Raw genomic sequence first — 16,258 nt, forward strand, 5'->3', positions numbered from 1 at the left:
CACCAAAAATACAAATGCTGTGACCAACAAGGGAAAATGGTAGGAAGGCAAAATACTCTAAAGTGTTTCATATTTACAAGCAACGTACTGAAGGCTAATGACTAGTTATGAATATTTTTTCTTTATTTAGGAACTGTGCAGGATGATCTTACTAATAAGGGCTGTGTAGAAGTGACGGAATGTCATTGCAAACATCAAGGAGTTCTATATACACCAGGTCAAAAAATACAACAAGACTGTGATGAATGGCAAGTATACAGAATTTCAACATTGTTTATGCTTCAGTATAAATTGTCTCTTAACAGAAAATATAATCTAAAGCCAAAATAAACTATGCATATTTTCATATTTTACTCTGAATAGTTTGTAGCTGAACAGGTGAAAGAGAAACTTTTGATGGATTGCGTTGTCAGTATCACTTAAAATATAGTTAAAGGGATTCTATAGTGCCTGGAAAACAAAGCCATTTTCCTGGCACTGTAGAATCTTATGTGCCCCCCCTCCCTCGTGCCCTCCCTCCCTCGTGGCTCAAGGGGTTAAAACCCCTTCATTCACTTACCTGAATCCAGCGCTGATGTCCCTCAGTGCTGGGTCAGGCTCCGCCCATGCTCCTCCCCCTCCAACGTCAGCCAAAAAAAACTGACACTGCAGGTCCTTATGAATAGCATGAGGATGTCCAGCATCAGATAGTGGACCAAAGATCCGTTTGAATTCCAGAAGTCCCTCTAGTGGCTGTTTGGTAGACAGCCACTAGAGGAGGAGTTAACCCTCAGAGGTAATTGTTGCAGTAATTACCACTGTAGGGTTAAGGGACATGGGACATTGCACTCAGACCACTTCAATGAGCTGAAGTTGTCTGGGTGCCTACAGTATCCCTTTAAGATCTCCTCTTACCCATTTTCTTTAAAATCATATGTATTTCAGTCAGGGCCAGACCTTGGACAAAAATATGGAGCGGGCATTTAAAGGTAGAGCAGCTCAACACAAGGGGGTGATGACACTTATAATTTTAATTGCCCATCTTTTTTGAACCTACATTGTGTACATCCCTTTTATTTCTTATCTTTCTTTGTCAATTATTCAACATTATATATTTGTTTTGCTTAAGCACACATTGTGTTATCTTGAAAATTAAACATTCTTTTGTTATCTCAAAACAAATATTTTATATAAATTCTAGTGGCTTTCAAAATTATTGAAATTAAAATGTAAGGTTATTCACTACCACTAGCTGTACCACTACCTGTGCATCTGTGGTATGCTGAGAGTGGGTGGGCTCTCAACCTATTACTGCTTTCCATTTTGGGTGGAATTTATATTAGAAATATACAAATTTCTCTGCAGAGTAGGCAAGCTAAGGGTACCATAAAGCGTTCCAGTTTTTCCCAAGCCACTCCCAAACAATTTAACAAAATATACATCACCCATTGACTCTTTGCATCATAACACCTACAAAGAGCAAAAGAGGGTATGCTGCTTAAAGTGCCGCTTTAAATAAATAAATGATCAGCCTCTCTTTCTTTATTTACTAAACAATTAATTGAAACAAACAAACAAACAAACAATACACGTTTATAGAGTTCACACGCACGCAAAAAGTGATGCATTGCAAATTTAGATGTTAAAAAATGTGGCTTACCTTGGATGCAGTGTTCATTTTGGTGGCAAATTTCTATTTAGTGTTGTTGATAGTCTTTTGACTAAAAATCCATTTTAGTCATATTTTAGTCATCTGAATTGATTTAGTTTTAGTCTAGCTTTAGTCGACAAAATCTTCACTAGATTTTAGTCGACATAACTCAAATCTACTGGGTTTAGTTAAAGCCTCTATTTGTTTCTCTTGTCCCCTCCCTAGCCCTTCTGTGTCTCTTTTTTTCACCTAGCCCCTGTAGGTGTCTCTCCCCCAAGTATGTCTCTTTTGCCCCTTCCACAGCCCCTCTGTCCAGTGTTAATTTTGGCGGCAAATTTCAATTTAATTTTAGTCATAGTCTTTTGACTTAAAAGCCATTTTAGTTTTTGTCGTATTTTAGTCATCTGAATTGTTTTAGTTTTAGTCTAGTTTTGTCAACTAAATCTCAAAAAGCTTAGTCGTCTAAAATTGTTAGTCGACAAAATTAACATATAGAAGAAATCTAAGAATAATTATCATTTTTGTTTAAAAATAACTAAATTCCTCACACGTTATAATACGTCAGCTTATGTTTGTACACACTAAGGCCTTGATTTAATAAACTTGGCAAATGACTCAATACTGTTAAAAAATGTTTCCAAATTATTTATATACAGAACTTCTCACTTAAGTCTAGTGGAATTATTGAATATAAATCATTTGGAAACTGTTTTTTTTTTACAGTAATGAATCATTTGGAATTAAGGAATTTCTGAATAATTATATCAAAATTATATCAATCAAAGATCCAATGGATCTTTGTTGTACTAGTTAACTTACAATGTTTGCTCTCTGTTCTAGCCTCTGTGTCTCTGGAAGATGGAGCTGCACAGACAATGCCTGTTCTGGACTTTGTGCCATTGAGGGTGGAGCTCATTTCACTACTTTTGATGGCAAATCATACATTTTTCATGGAGACTGCTATTATATTCTTTCTAAGGCAAGGAACTCTGCTATTGTATTAACATAATATATTTGTATTGTACATTCCAAATCCATTACTATTATTAAGATTTATATTCAGTAATGTCACTTATACAACTGCAGGCTGCTAATGATTGTGCGATACACCAAGTGCTATATTCATAGCAACAAGCTGTTGTTCAGTTACCACCATGTGACAGTGGGCATAGACATTATAGTTAGATAATTACTTATATAGTAATCTAGGTTAAAAAAAGACTCATGTCCATCAATCTCAAGCATTAAAACACATATTTCTGCTGCTGTTCTAAAAAAGGCCAACCTCCCCATTGTGAAGCGATCGTCAATTATGTCAGAAAAAAACCCCAAAACATTCTAGACTCTATAAGAGCAATCAGATTTCTCCTTAGAACAACAACCTGTTTGTGTTCATATTAATTATAGCTTTGACTATTCTGTTTTTTCAAAATAAAGCCAGTCCTTTTTAAAAAAATATCTACAAAATCTGATTGGTCGACCTCTTTGGGTAGAGAATTCCACATATTTATTGTTCTTACTGTAAAGAACCCTTTCCTCTGCTATAAGCAAAATTGCCTTTCTTCCAGTCTCAATGGGTGACCTCTTGTCTGTTGTATATTCCTGCTAATGAACAGGTTAGCACATAGTGTTTTTTTTTCTGACCCTCGATACATTTGTATAGAACTATCATATACCCTCTGAGATGCTTTTATTTCTTCTCTTTTTTTTCTTCTTCATGTTATTTTTCTAGATTATAGATACTGTTGGGTTACTTATACATTTTTGGTAAATGATCTGGTAAACTAAGACCAAGTAATCTATTGCAGTTATATATTATTTTTCCATTTCTTTTTACAGGGAATTGGAAATGAATCTGATATTGTAGTAGGAGAGCTGACACCATGCAGTTCCGCTAATGGAGATACTTGCCTCAAATCTGTTGTGCTCGTTACTGACAACAAAAAAAATGTAAGTACATATTGGTCACTAATTATGTATACGTTCGCATTACTACAAGTGGCTAAACAGCAAGCTATGTTTTAGTAACTCAATATTACAAAGCATGTAGAAATGGTGAAGAGATTTGAATGGGTAAGATATGTAAGTCATCTAGTGCCAGAAGTGACTATCCCAGAATCCAACATTTGAAAAACAGCTGCACGTCTGGAATTTTCATGCACTACAGTTTACAAAGTTTATATGGAATGGTGTAATAGGTTTTTAGGTGTTAACAAGAGTGGAAGTTCTGGATGTAGATAGAGATACTACGTATATTGCAGTATCTAATATGGTGTCCATTGGGTGTTTAAATCATGCATATGATGCAGTCTTTTTACCAGGTCTTCATAATTTTAGAAATCCTGTAAGCAGTAGCATTACATTAAACGTCTTCATACAATTTAGTAAAAAAAAATGTTGATTCCTTGAAAAAAAGGAAAAAAAGAAAATAATGCAAAATATTGCAGAATGTCACCAGCATAATTTAGTACATTACAGTCTAAATGATTAGAAGCACAATATTAACTGTTCATTTGTTATTTATGTTGTGGAGCCATACAATCAGAAAGCAACAGATAATGGAAATCCTCATTTTAATACATTAAAGCATTGTGAAATGCGGGTTTTATAGGACCCAACAATAAATCAAGTATAACATGTTTGCTGGGAATCAAAATAATAACAGGCAGTCATTATGAGAATAAGCTGAAGTAACAGTTCCTCAGCTGAGGAGAACTCCTCTTATATTGGAGCCACCATCATAGGTCCTTGTCCTGGTAGGCCTCCACTCATAAAGTTATTGATATTCCAAGTACCAGAGCCCGTAATAAGCTTGTTCTTCTTTGTGTGTTTTCCCCTGTCAATGAGCTAGGATGTAGATACCCACTTATCGGCAAAAGAACAGGTTGGCCTTTGTTAAACAGCATATAGGTAGAGAGCTCCAACAAAGCACAACTGTTAAGATCTCTTGTCAAGTCTGCCAGGAGCACAATATTTTAAGAGCTTTCTTCAAATACTCAAAAACTTAGCAGACAAAAATCAGAAAGACATGCAGTAAAAAAAATAATCTTATTTTTAGTAAAAATATATGAAGTGAATATACTAATAGCTATTGCAATGTTCTGACTACAAAAGAATGTTTTGTATAACTGATCCTTCTTCCTTCAGATTGTTGCCTTCAAAGCAGATGGCTCTGTATTGCTAAATGAATTGGAAGTGTCCTTGCCTCATGTGACAGGTAACATTACGCAAAATATTCATAGTTTTTAAACCAGCTATGCACTCCGTACATGGGTGCTGATTGGCACTGGTGTATAAAAATCCTTAATCCTTAATCCTTAATTTAATTTTTTTGAATCAGAAATTATTCCATTCAGTTAGAAACAAAATAATTAACCGATTTATGTACAAAAATTCCCATAAACTTTAATCGTAACCCCTGTAGATGTTTATTTTAGCCAAATTGAATCATGGTAATACTTAATTATAAGATATGGTCTGCTTTGTATGACATAGTTAGATGTTTTCAACAGGGGTTCTCTGCAATTATTGGGATCATATGCACATTCAGAAGAACAGGAATAGAGATATCAATTGCACGGATATTAAAAACCATTGAGCAAATTATTTGTGTTTTTTTCAACAGCAAGTTTTTCCATTGTAAAGCCCTTGGATTCATACATTATTGTACAGACATCTAGTCTCCAACTGCAGATCCAGCTACAGCCAATAATGCAGCTATATATTAATGTGGAGAAAAATGCTCGGGGATCATTGCAAGGTAGGCTTTCTTTCTGTCAAATGGCCTTAAGTGATGATATAGCGTGAATGTCATTCACATTGACATCAAATCAAGAAAAAAAATATATATATATTTTATACTTTACCATAAGAAATAATTTAGCATACTTATGTTCTGTGTTCAGGTGACCCGATGAAGTGTATTGTTCATTTTCAAGTGTAAAGTTGATTGGTCAACATTGAAGTGTCCTTTGGAAACTATTCAAATAATCTGAACAATATATATATATATATATATATTAACTCATCTTCTTCTTTGTATAAACCAGACATCTCAAACTGTAATAAATGTACAAATCTTTTTTTTTTTACTTAATGGAAAGCCAACAAAAACACAAAAACATAATGTACGGATGTTGTGTTTTTCCTAATGCAAAGGTCTTTGTGGAGACTTTAATTCCAAGGAAGGAGATGACTTTAAAACATCTGGAGGACTAGTTGAAGCTACCGCCTCTGCATTTGCCAACACCTGGAAGGCTCAGCCTAGCTGCCATGACAAGACCGAACTGATAGAAGACCCATGCAGCATTAGCATTGAGAACAGTAAGGACCCATTAAAATAAACAATTGCCTTTTGTGCTATAACGGGTAAAATGCAGATGTTTCTTGTCTCGTGACTCTTTTTGACTGTTATTTAGGCAGTCATATATATTATATGCTGTATATATTATATGCCATTTTAATGGCTTTTATATTCTTTTTTCTCAGAAATGTATGCTGAATACTGGTGTTCATTCTTGGAAAAAGAAGAGTCGGTTTTTGCTAAGTGCCATTCTACAATAGATGTATCTAAATATGCTAAGGTATGTACTAAAAAACATGTTGTTACCTTATGAGTAGCTCCTTTAAAACAGACTGCTGAAACAAAAAGAGTGGTATCTTAAAAAGTTTCAAATACAGGTTCATATATTTCTTCATGCATACATTTTCTAGCAATTATATTAGTAAAATAATGAGACCTAACTGTATGGTCTAGTCTAGAAGCAACACTCCTGATTGCAGTATCTAATTATTATGGAACTGGTACCATGAAACATATAAAACTCTGTGGCACATCTTGGGATACATTCTCAATTATGCATTAACAGACCACACTCTCATTTTGTCATAAGACAAAGCTCAAAATAAAATTTGGCAGAAATTAGTCATGACAGTTCTTACAATGGGGTTCCAATTCATTTTGCTAGCTAAACCAAAAGATTTCTTGATTTTCCTTGTAGCATGCACATGTTTTAATTGCACATGGTCAAATGATTGCAAATAGCCACTCATGACATCACATCTCTGGAATCTAATAGCTATTACATCATTGGACCAAGTCTCTTTGGTAGATTGCTTGCAGAGGCCGACATAATAGTGTCTGGCATATACACACAAGTAACCAAAAGAACAGACTTAGTAGGACTCAAACATATGTACACCTTCTCAGGGGTACACAAATGGCACATCATCTCAATATAGTTCTTCTCCCAAAGTATGGTAATTGTGTATTATTAGATACAAATATGGCATAATAAATAATATTTGCTTAGTGAGTCTCAAATAATGCTCAATACATTATATTCATATAATACATTATACTCTTCCTCCTGTTCTCCTTCCAACAGAGATGTCGATATGATGCATGTAGCTGTAAAAACAGTGAAGTCTGTATGTGTGCAGCTGTCTCTTCTTATGTCAGGGCCTGCGCTGCTAAAGGAATCATCTTGTGGGGCTGGAAAAATGGAATCTGCGGTAAGTTCCATGTGCTGGTGTAGCTTGATTGTATTTAAGGACAAGACTTTTGCATTGGAAAATGTAATAAAAAAAGTTTCAAATTAGAGTGACAGTAAGGGATCTACAGTGGTTATTTCTGCATGTAAGTTAATCAAGGACAGATAACAGTGCTTCCCTATAACATTAATCCTTGAATTGAGTGAAAAAATATTGGGGATGGGGAATCAATAAAATCTATACGCAGAGGAAAATGACAATGGGATTTTCTGCTTGAAGAAAGTGAGAAGTTTCCACTGATAGAATTGCTAACATTTCCTCCGAATGATTGTTGAAAAACCTAAAAATGCACCTAGAAACAAGAAATTGTTTATTTTCTACTATCTACTGTTAATCTAAACAATTCAATTATATTATCCCAAACAGACAAGGACATTGCTACATGCCCAACATCCCAGGTCTACTTATACAACCTCACCACTTGCCAGCCAACATGCCGTTCTTTGGCAGAAGGAGAGAAAGTGTGCTCTAGCATGTTCACACCAGTAGATGGTTGTGGATGTCCAGCAGGAGAGTATCTAAATGAAGATGGAGAGTGTGTGCCAATATCCAAATGCTCTTGCTTCTACCATGGAATGTACTATCAGGCACAAGAATTGATTCACATACAGAATGATTTATGGTAAGGTTTGTGTACTCTGAAGATCATAAGTTATAATGTCAAGATTCTAATAGACGGAGATATGCTCTCTTGTAACTAAATAGTGGCTTTCCCTTAAAGGTCAATGGAACCCAGCCCATGGACCAGAAATACTTTCTATAACACAACTGGACTATAAATGTGCCTTGTACCTATTAGCGAGAACATCCAGTGTGGAGAATGTTTCTAAAGAACTAATCTACTGCTAAAATAGCAAAACAAACAGTGGCTAGTAACCTACAAAGTTGTCCAAAATTCTGCAAACCAATTCTCAGGTCACCACAATTTCTTTATTATTGATTGACCCACGAGTCTTGTAAAACAATTATCAGGAGCAAGCAGCTGAAATACATTCAATAATAATAATTGAACCGTATTCTTATATTTATTAATTTGGAATGAAAACAAAAAGTTGAAAAATGTCCATTCTTTTTTCTCCAGCACTTGTCGAAATGGAATAATGCACTGCACCACGCATGTGGCTGAAGGTTTGTGAGAAAATATTTATACATATATTCTGAATATAGTGGTAGGTGTAATATAATTACTTGCAATTGTAGTATGTGGCTGCTGAAACTTCCCACAAACCAGAGTCTCTTCTTTTCTGGTGGTACAAAGGATGTAGATAGTAGGATCAGGGAGCAGCGCCTGTGAAGGAATTCCCACGCTCAGAGCGATATGGAGGAGGGAAGGAAAAAGACACGGATATAGTGTAGTATATTGAGATCTTAATTGATGGTAAATGAAGGGAAAGGAATTGCACTTACAATTTACTGGAGCCTATACTCAGCTCCAGATATGTGCGCCTGGACGGTACAATCCCCGCCTATGGATATGTAGATGGTCCTTGGATGTCCTCAAAAAGGGGGTCTCCAGTGGTGGTAGGGTATATCTCCTTTCCAAAGGCAGTAGGCTGGTATTCAAATAGTTGGTGATATATAAAAAGGATAAAAACACAAAATAGTGCTCTCTGGATAATACAAAATAAATTGATAAAAAAAAAATGAAGGTATACTCACAAGTGAAGAGCAAATATAATATTGCTCAATATATTTAGGCGTAGGTGGTATGATCCCCACCAAGGATATCACTCCTCGAGTCTTCCAGTGGGGGTGTTGGAGAGAGTAAAATGAATTATATTATAAAAAAAATATATAGAATAGAAAGGATAGGCTTGGAGGCTCCAATAGAATGAATGAGCTATCTTTATTGGAGATAAAAACATTAGTAACATAAAATAGATTTAAAAAACACTAACGCGTTTCGCCTGCAAGGAACGCTGCACCCTGTTCCTACTACCTTTATATTATGAATATGTTTTACATTTGTACAATCCACTAACGTCTCATAGGGTTTACGTCAGTTTGAAGCTGTGCTATCTTATGTCAACCTGCAATGTAGTGTGTAAAATATATGCGATACTCCAGTTATTACAAGCAAATAATAAATTAATAAATGCCAGGTCTGTCATGTTCAACACTATTACAAAAATGTAAAACTATTGAAAATTATTTTAAAAATCTTATTAGACTTCAACTTGTATGTTCAGTAAATTAACTTGTGTTGTACCTACACAGATTGCCCAGATGGGAAGGTATTTTTTGATTGCAACAAGGTCCCTACAGAAGGTTTAAAGACTCCAGCGTACCGGAGCTGCCAGACGTTAAGCGTTGAATACGTACGTCAAGTCCACCTTGTGTACTTAGAGATAATCCATCATATTTTCTATGATTAATTAGAATTAAAGTGAACCTGTTATGAATGATTTACCTTAAGTTGCACCCACATACATTGAATACACCATATATCACAAAGATACATGGTGTATTTAATGTAAAACATAAAGATTTACTCCCTTTTTCTCCATTAAAGTGCCGCTTACTCTTACTTACTCTTCATGTAACACCCACCTTCTGGCCATCCTCTGCTCAGCATCTGTTCTTCTTTGATTTGTCTTACTTTTTATGCATCCTCAAGCAGATCAAATCTCGTCAGTTAAATTGTCACACTGGCTTCATTGCCAATGTACTGGTGTCGGAAAGGAGTGACATCATGTACTAGTTTCACTGGTTTCCATAGCACCTACTTGTGCTGCAGTTGCTATGGGAGGAAAGCAGAGGAACCTCTTGTCGGAGGTCTTTTCTGTTCTCTCTTGTCAGTCAATGAACTATATATAAACTATAAATAGTTTTTTCTCTTAATCTATACATTTGCTAGCAAAACTACCATGACAGGTGCCCTTTACCTGTATAATTTCTATTACCTTAACTCCCAGATGTTTAACACAGTATAACATTTTTTCCATAGTTTAAAACAGAATGCATCTCTGGCTGTGTTTGTCCCAATGGGTTGTTGGATGATGGCGCAGGTGGCTGTGTCCATGAAGATAGCTGTCCTTGTGTTCACAATGAAGACATTTTCCCTCATGGGACCAAAGTTAATGTGGACTGCAATACATGGTGAGGACAGATGTTTACTTGCAAAAAATACATAAATAAATAGAATCTATCTATCTATCTGTCTGTCTGTCTGTCTGTCTATCTATCTGTCTGTCTGTGTCTGTCTGATGTATCCATATGATTCTAGTGAGATATTGTCTTCCAAAATTGAATCCAATATCTATTTGTTGAATATTGTTTCTAACCAGCTAAGTTGGAAATTTTGCTCGTAGTTTAGTAAATAGAGACACATTTTATTTGTTGTTCTACAAAGCCTTGTCCAAAAATACCCAAGGCAGTAAACTAGCAATAAAACAGGATAAATAGAGATATGTTTCTTTCCTTGCAGCTTGTGTCAGAAAGGTCGATGGACATGTACCGATTCTCCATGTTACGGGACGTGTACAATATATGGCAATGGTCATTATGTAACCTTTGATGGTAAATTCTATGACTTTGATGGAAACTGCGAATTTGTGGCTGCCCAGGTAAATGAGTTAACATGTATTATCACAAATATGTTTTCAATCTATAGCCCAGTAACGTTTCAAACAGTTCATTTGTTATTTTGTATACCACAAATGATTGTAACTTTTAATGCATACAATGTTGGTGCCAATGGTATATACTTCTTTGTAGTAATTATAAGGTCCTTTATTTACTTTTTTTACTACAGTAATGCTGATGGCTTATGAAGAATTAAATTGTATTATAGCATAGGAAAGTAGTGGAATCACAAAGGGTCTTGCTATAGTGTCTTTGACTTTAGCACTTAAAAAACAGTAACACAGCAGTATGTTTAAGAGATTCCAAAATCTGGAATGTAATAGTGATATCTTGTTATAATAACAATTAAATATCAATAAGTTGTAATGAAAATTGGTGCTCATACAAATTTAGTCAGCTGGGAAAAATGCCTCAATTCTGGAACTGAATTAAGGATTTTATCCTAGTGGAATAAATATGTATGAGTGCCATCCCTCATTACAAAGTTTATTGAATTTATTAAATGTTTTGGTAGCAGCTAAGAAATGGGGTGCCAACTATATATTCCCTGAGCACTCGGAAACCATCATGATGAATTCGAGAAATTAGGCAAAATTAGTGATCCTCTAAGAAAAGATGGGGAGCAACCACTGAGCCTGACACAACCAAGGGGGACAGACTGCTTATGTGGCCATGTCCAATAAAGGCCATTGGATTTATGTTTAACGCCCTGTCATTTCTTGTTACCTTGTTACTTCTCTGGTAGCAACTGTACCAATCCACCTGGATAAATTTTTATTGCCTCGGTCTCTTTATTTATTATCATTAGTTTAATAAAATAGTCATTTTTATTATTTATTTTGATGTTTTTGAATTATTTTTATTTCAGGGATATTGGGTAATTTCACAAAACATGTTTGTCTTATATGTTATAAACATTTTGTGAAATGAACCAATCTTTTTACATGTGACATGCTCTCTTTATTTGCTGAGTTTTTATGCTGTTGGTTAAGGCTATCTATGGAAACATTTTTTCTCTTGATTTTGAAAATAAAACTTGACTACAATTTTTTTTTAAATTTCAAATATTTTATTTATTTATTTATTTATTTAACAGGATTACTGTGGGATTCATGGTTCCCATGGCAATTTCAGTGTCATTACTGAGAACATCCCGTGTGGTACTACAGGTACTACATGTTCAAAAGCTATTAAAATATTCATTGGGGTAAGTAACATATTTCTAATTATTACATATTTTTTACTACTGTTTTTTTTCTAAAAAAATATATATTTTTAAATGATGAAGTGAAAATTTCCAAGGCCAACACCATACAAACAATTATGATCAGACAAAAAGGCAATATGAAGACAATAATAATTTAAAATAATACTAAAACATGATCTAGCAGTGAGATAGAATATAAAGTGAATGTTTTGCTTTGCTTTGCTGTAGAACATTTTAGTGTATCTGAAAATGTAAGAAATATTAGGATATAGGTTAGAAAGAACAAAAACATAGATAAAGTAAAAGGGAAATCATTCCCTCAACCCAGAAGACCTGAGAGTCATGAGACCACTTGGTCATTTTGATGATGATCCTTACAAAAAAATTGTATTCAATATCTGATATTTTAAAAAGAGATCTAAAAACAAGTAACTATAGTTATGTACTACATTGCTCTTTGAAGTTTTTTTTATTAAATTGGTTCCTCTTTGAGAATTTGGTTGCTAAGAACGTTTCTGAATGAATTATTTGAATCAATCCTTTGTAAAAAAAATAAAAAATGTTAGCGATGCTCATCAGTCTATACCTCCATAAGCAAACTAAAAATCAAACATTTTAGGTCAACATTTTGTTAAAACAACACAGCTTTTTGTTGAGGTGATCTTTTGGTTTTCTATGATAGTATAGAGAGCACCCACTGAATGTGATCATTTTGATTGTCTATGATAACCCAGGGAAAACGTTTTCTGCTTTGAGGGACAAAAATTGAATTAATTAAAACAAGAAGTTAAAAATAGTCACCTGACCTGATGTATGTCTCTGTTTTAAAAAAAAATGGATACCCACCCCTGTTCTCCATTGGGTAGCAGCCACACCATGCTCATATTTTAATTACTCCTTTAGGAAAATATTAATTTCTGTTTTGTGTTAACCGGTTCAAACATATATAATAATTTCCATTTTATGTAAACTGTTTAGTTTAATTGTAACAATAAAAGAAAAACTCATTTTAACAATGACCAAACAGTTAACCAAATAGCTCATTCAGTAGGCAAGATGGCATACCAGCCTCTGACAGTATTAGAGTATCATAATAGGAAAAAGGTTGCAAGACTTAATGAATAAAAAATAAGTATCTGGCATTTTGCTTTCCTCTCAGAGCACTGAACTGAAGCTGGCAGACAAACATTTGGAAGAAACATTAGGCGACATTAGCAAACGTGTACATTATAGAACTCGAGAGGTTGGACTTTACCTGGTGATTGAAGCCAACAATGGCATTCTTCTGATTTGGGACAGGAAGACCACAATATTCATTAAGGTGTCTCCCCTATTCAAGGTGAGTAGAACAGAGTATTTAAAGACTAGTGGAGATTTATACTTATTCTCCTTCTATTAAAGGGAACCTATAGTCCCAAAAATAACTATCATTATTTTAGGATTATAGGTTCCCTTCTGTCCACAACCATTGTATTCATTACACAGACATCTAATTTCAGGACGTTAGCAGTGAATATTGTATTAATATTTTCCTGCATATCACACATTTTTTTCCAATTGCTATAGGGTAAAGTCTGTGGTTTATGTGGAAATTTTGATGACAACTCCAAGAATGACTTTACAACCAGCCACATGCTACAAGTCAACAATGTGCTAGAGTTTGGTAACAGTTGGAAGGCCAAACCTACTTGTCCAGATGTAACAGAAGAGGTCCATCCCTGCAGTCTAAACCCACATCGTCACTCATGGGCAGAAAAACAGTGTGGTCTTATTAAAAGTGATGTTTTCAAAGTCTGCCACAGCAAGGTAAGAAAGGTGTCAAGCTTGAACCCATTTTTACATCTTATAGTGCTCTATAAATCTATATACAGGATGAGACAAATATCAGCAACCATTCAAATACCTATATATAGTGATGCTTTTAATGTATTCATAATGGTAGACTTCAAGGTGGCATAGGGATCGGGTAAATTAAATTATATCATAGGTGCACCTAGACCTATCACATGATGTTAGTGATGGAATTAGACTAACAATAAGCAATATTCTGATAAACTGCTAAAATTAAAATAAAACAAAGGAAGACGTGCACTATATAACAGACTAATAAAGAAAGGGGTAGGCAACGATTTAGTAGATCACGCTCATGAGATACTAAATGTGCATGCGCAAGATAGTACAACATGAACACAATTTAAAAAAAAACATTCTATATATAAATCTTAATTAATTATATGGTTCTCCTTTTCTACTCATTGTAATATTGTCTGAAAATACTTTTACATTATTAAAACACTGGCAGCTAGGACAAGCTTAAAATATTTAGCTTGGGGGCAAGTTTACCTTACAATGCAGGATACAGCATTTCAGCAGTATTGCAAGACTATCATAGACTAGTCTGACAAATAAATACAGATATCTAGAACACATCTAAGTGGGACTGGTTAGTAAAACAAAGCAGGTGCATCAAAACATGTATGTGTTATATAAAAGAAGCTCCCAGTGGCCATATTTGGTACTGCAGGATAAGAAAAAAAACACATTTAAGCCATTTTTATCACTAGTGAATTAATATATAATATGAGTTATGAGTAATGGGGCATGTTTGTTATTTCACAGGTGGATCCAACACTGTTTTATGAAGCTTGTGTTAATGATGCCTGCTCCTGTGATAGTGGTGGGGACTGTGAATGCTTCTGTACCGCAGTTGCTGCCTATGCTCAGGAGTGCACAAAGGCAGGAGCCTGTGTCTATTGGAGAACACCAGACATATGTCGTGAGTAAAGGGGTTTATAACGAGGGTTATTTACGAAAGGGAGAATTCAAAGTGAATTCAAAATGAATTTAAAATTTAAGGTAAAAATAGCCAAAATGGACAGCTTTGCTTTCAATTCAGCTACTAAATTTTAAATTCACTTTGAATTCTCACTTTAGTGAATAACCCTGTATATTAGTATCTACTAGAAACCAAAAACTAAAATATCAGTGCAATAAATTAAAAATGAAGATATGAAAATCTGTCTGTTTATCTATGTATAGTCTTTCTCTAAATGTCAATAGTAGAGGTGGTGTGAAATTTTACTTTTCTATCTTCTGACATCTTTTTTACCATAGCCATATTTTGTGACTACTACAACCCTGAGGATGAGTGTGAGTGGCACTACCACCCATGTGGTAGTGACAACATAAAGACCTGCCGCTCCATCAACGGTATCGATACTAATGTTACCATCAATTACTTGGAAGGTAAGAAATTAATCTGCTCAAACATTATATCACAGGTCCCCTTTCTCAATACAGACATGATTTAAACTAGAAGTGTATCTAAATTGCCATCCTTGAAAAGACCTTGCATAAGATATGTATGTATTTATTATTAAATGGGTAAACTGGATAATTCATGTTGTTCCTGTACATTTTCATATTAACCAATAATTGTATGTTCTATGATAGAAATGTGTCTTAATTATCTATACCCTTAAAAACTACCAGATTTGGATTATTTAATGCCCTTGTTTAATTTACATTTTATTTTATTAAATAGGACCAAAAATGTATTGACTATACTCAATGTATTGTTTACTATGCTATATATATTCACTTCCCTTACTGATGCATTTGATTATATCTATGGCTTGTAGGCTGTTATCCAACTTGTCCACCTGACAAACCTATTTTTGATGAATCCAAGAAGATATGTGTTAAAGAAGAAGAGTGTGGTTGCTTTATCGACGGTAAACAATATGAGCCTGGTAGCATTGTGCCTTCAGACGTCAAGTGTCACACATGGTAAGCATACAACATTTATAATATCTGATCAGAGACATGTAACATACAGGTATAGCACTTTGCAAACATCTGAACCCTTCCCAAAATATGATATGTATATTTTGTCCATGTTAGCATGGTTGTATCATAGGTCCACCATGGCACTGGTCTGTCATAGGTCCACCATGGCGCTGGTCTATTGTTTCTATCTTCTGTCAATGCTGTGTCCCGACATTATATCTAAACATTCACAGACTCTGTTTTTATTCTAGATTCAGCTTGTATTATTATTGCAGTACCTGTTCTCGTGTGTCATTTTTATACATACAAACTATGGCATTGTAACATTGCTAGTGTGACTTGAATCATAAGTATTTTGTAAATGTGTATCATGCTAGGATAATTTTTCGTGGTTCTAGAAGTGCTTGAGTTAATTTTTTTTTCTAATAGTCTGTTTGTTTTACAATGCATTATTCTAGATCACAATGCCTTGGCTAGTTCTAGATTACACAATA

The 16,258-nt window shown here is 34.6% G+C and overlaps 1 protein-coding gene across 1 annotated transcript in view; it reads left to right on the forward strand.

The window, feature by feature from the left end:
- The window catches only part of LOC134578517 (mucin-2-like), an 83,133-nt gene that overhangs the window by 11,581 nt on the left and 55,294 nt on the right, over nt 1-16,258 (forward strand). Inside the window, exons 8-26 of the mRNA XM_063437501.1 lie at nt 131-248; nt 2,471-2,609; nt 3,470-3,580; nt 4,778-4,847; nt 5,256-5,390; nt 5,789-5,953; nt 6,119-6,213; nt 7,018-7,144; nt 7,550-7,805; nt 8,265-8,311; nt 9,401-9,501; nt 10,131-10,282; nt 10,611-10,749; nt 11,865-11,975; nt 13,135-13,314; nt 13,542-13,781; nt 14,595-14,751; nt 15,090-15,221; nt 15,617-15,764. Coding sequence (XP_063293571.1) covers nt 131-248; nt 2,471-2,609; nt 3,470-3,580; nt 4,778-4,847; nt 5,256-5,390; nt 5,789-5,953; nt 6,119-6,213; nt 7,018-7,144; nt 7,550-7,805; nt 8,265-8,311; nt 9,401-9,501; nt 10,131-10,282; nt 10,611-10,749; nt 11,865-11,975; nt 13,135-13,314; nt 13,542-13,781; nt 14,595-14,751; nt 15,090-15,221; nt 15,617-15,764 — 2,623 coding nt within the window. The remainder of the gene's footprint in view (nt 1-130; nt 249-2,470; nt 2,610-3,469; nt 3,581-4,777; nt 4,848-5,255; nt 5,391-5,788; nt 5,954-6,118; nt 6,214-7,017; nt 7,145-7,549; nt 7,806-8,264; nt 8,312-9,400; nt 9,502-10,130; nt 10,283-10,610; nt 10,750-11,864; nt 11,976-13,134; nt 13,315-13,541; nt 13,782-14,594; nt 14,752-15,089; nt 15,222-15,616; nt 15,765-16,258) is intronic.

The sequence above is a fragment of the Pelobates fuscus genome, chromosome 12, assembly GCF_036172605.1.
Source record: "Pelobates fuscus isolate aPelFus1 chromosome 12, aPelFus1.pri, whole genome shotgun sequence".
Lineage (NCBI taxonomy): Eukaryota > Metazoa > Chordata > Amphibia > Anura > Pelobatidae > Pelobates > Pelobates fuscus.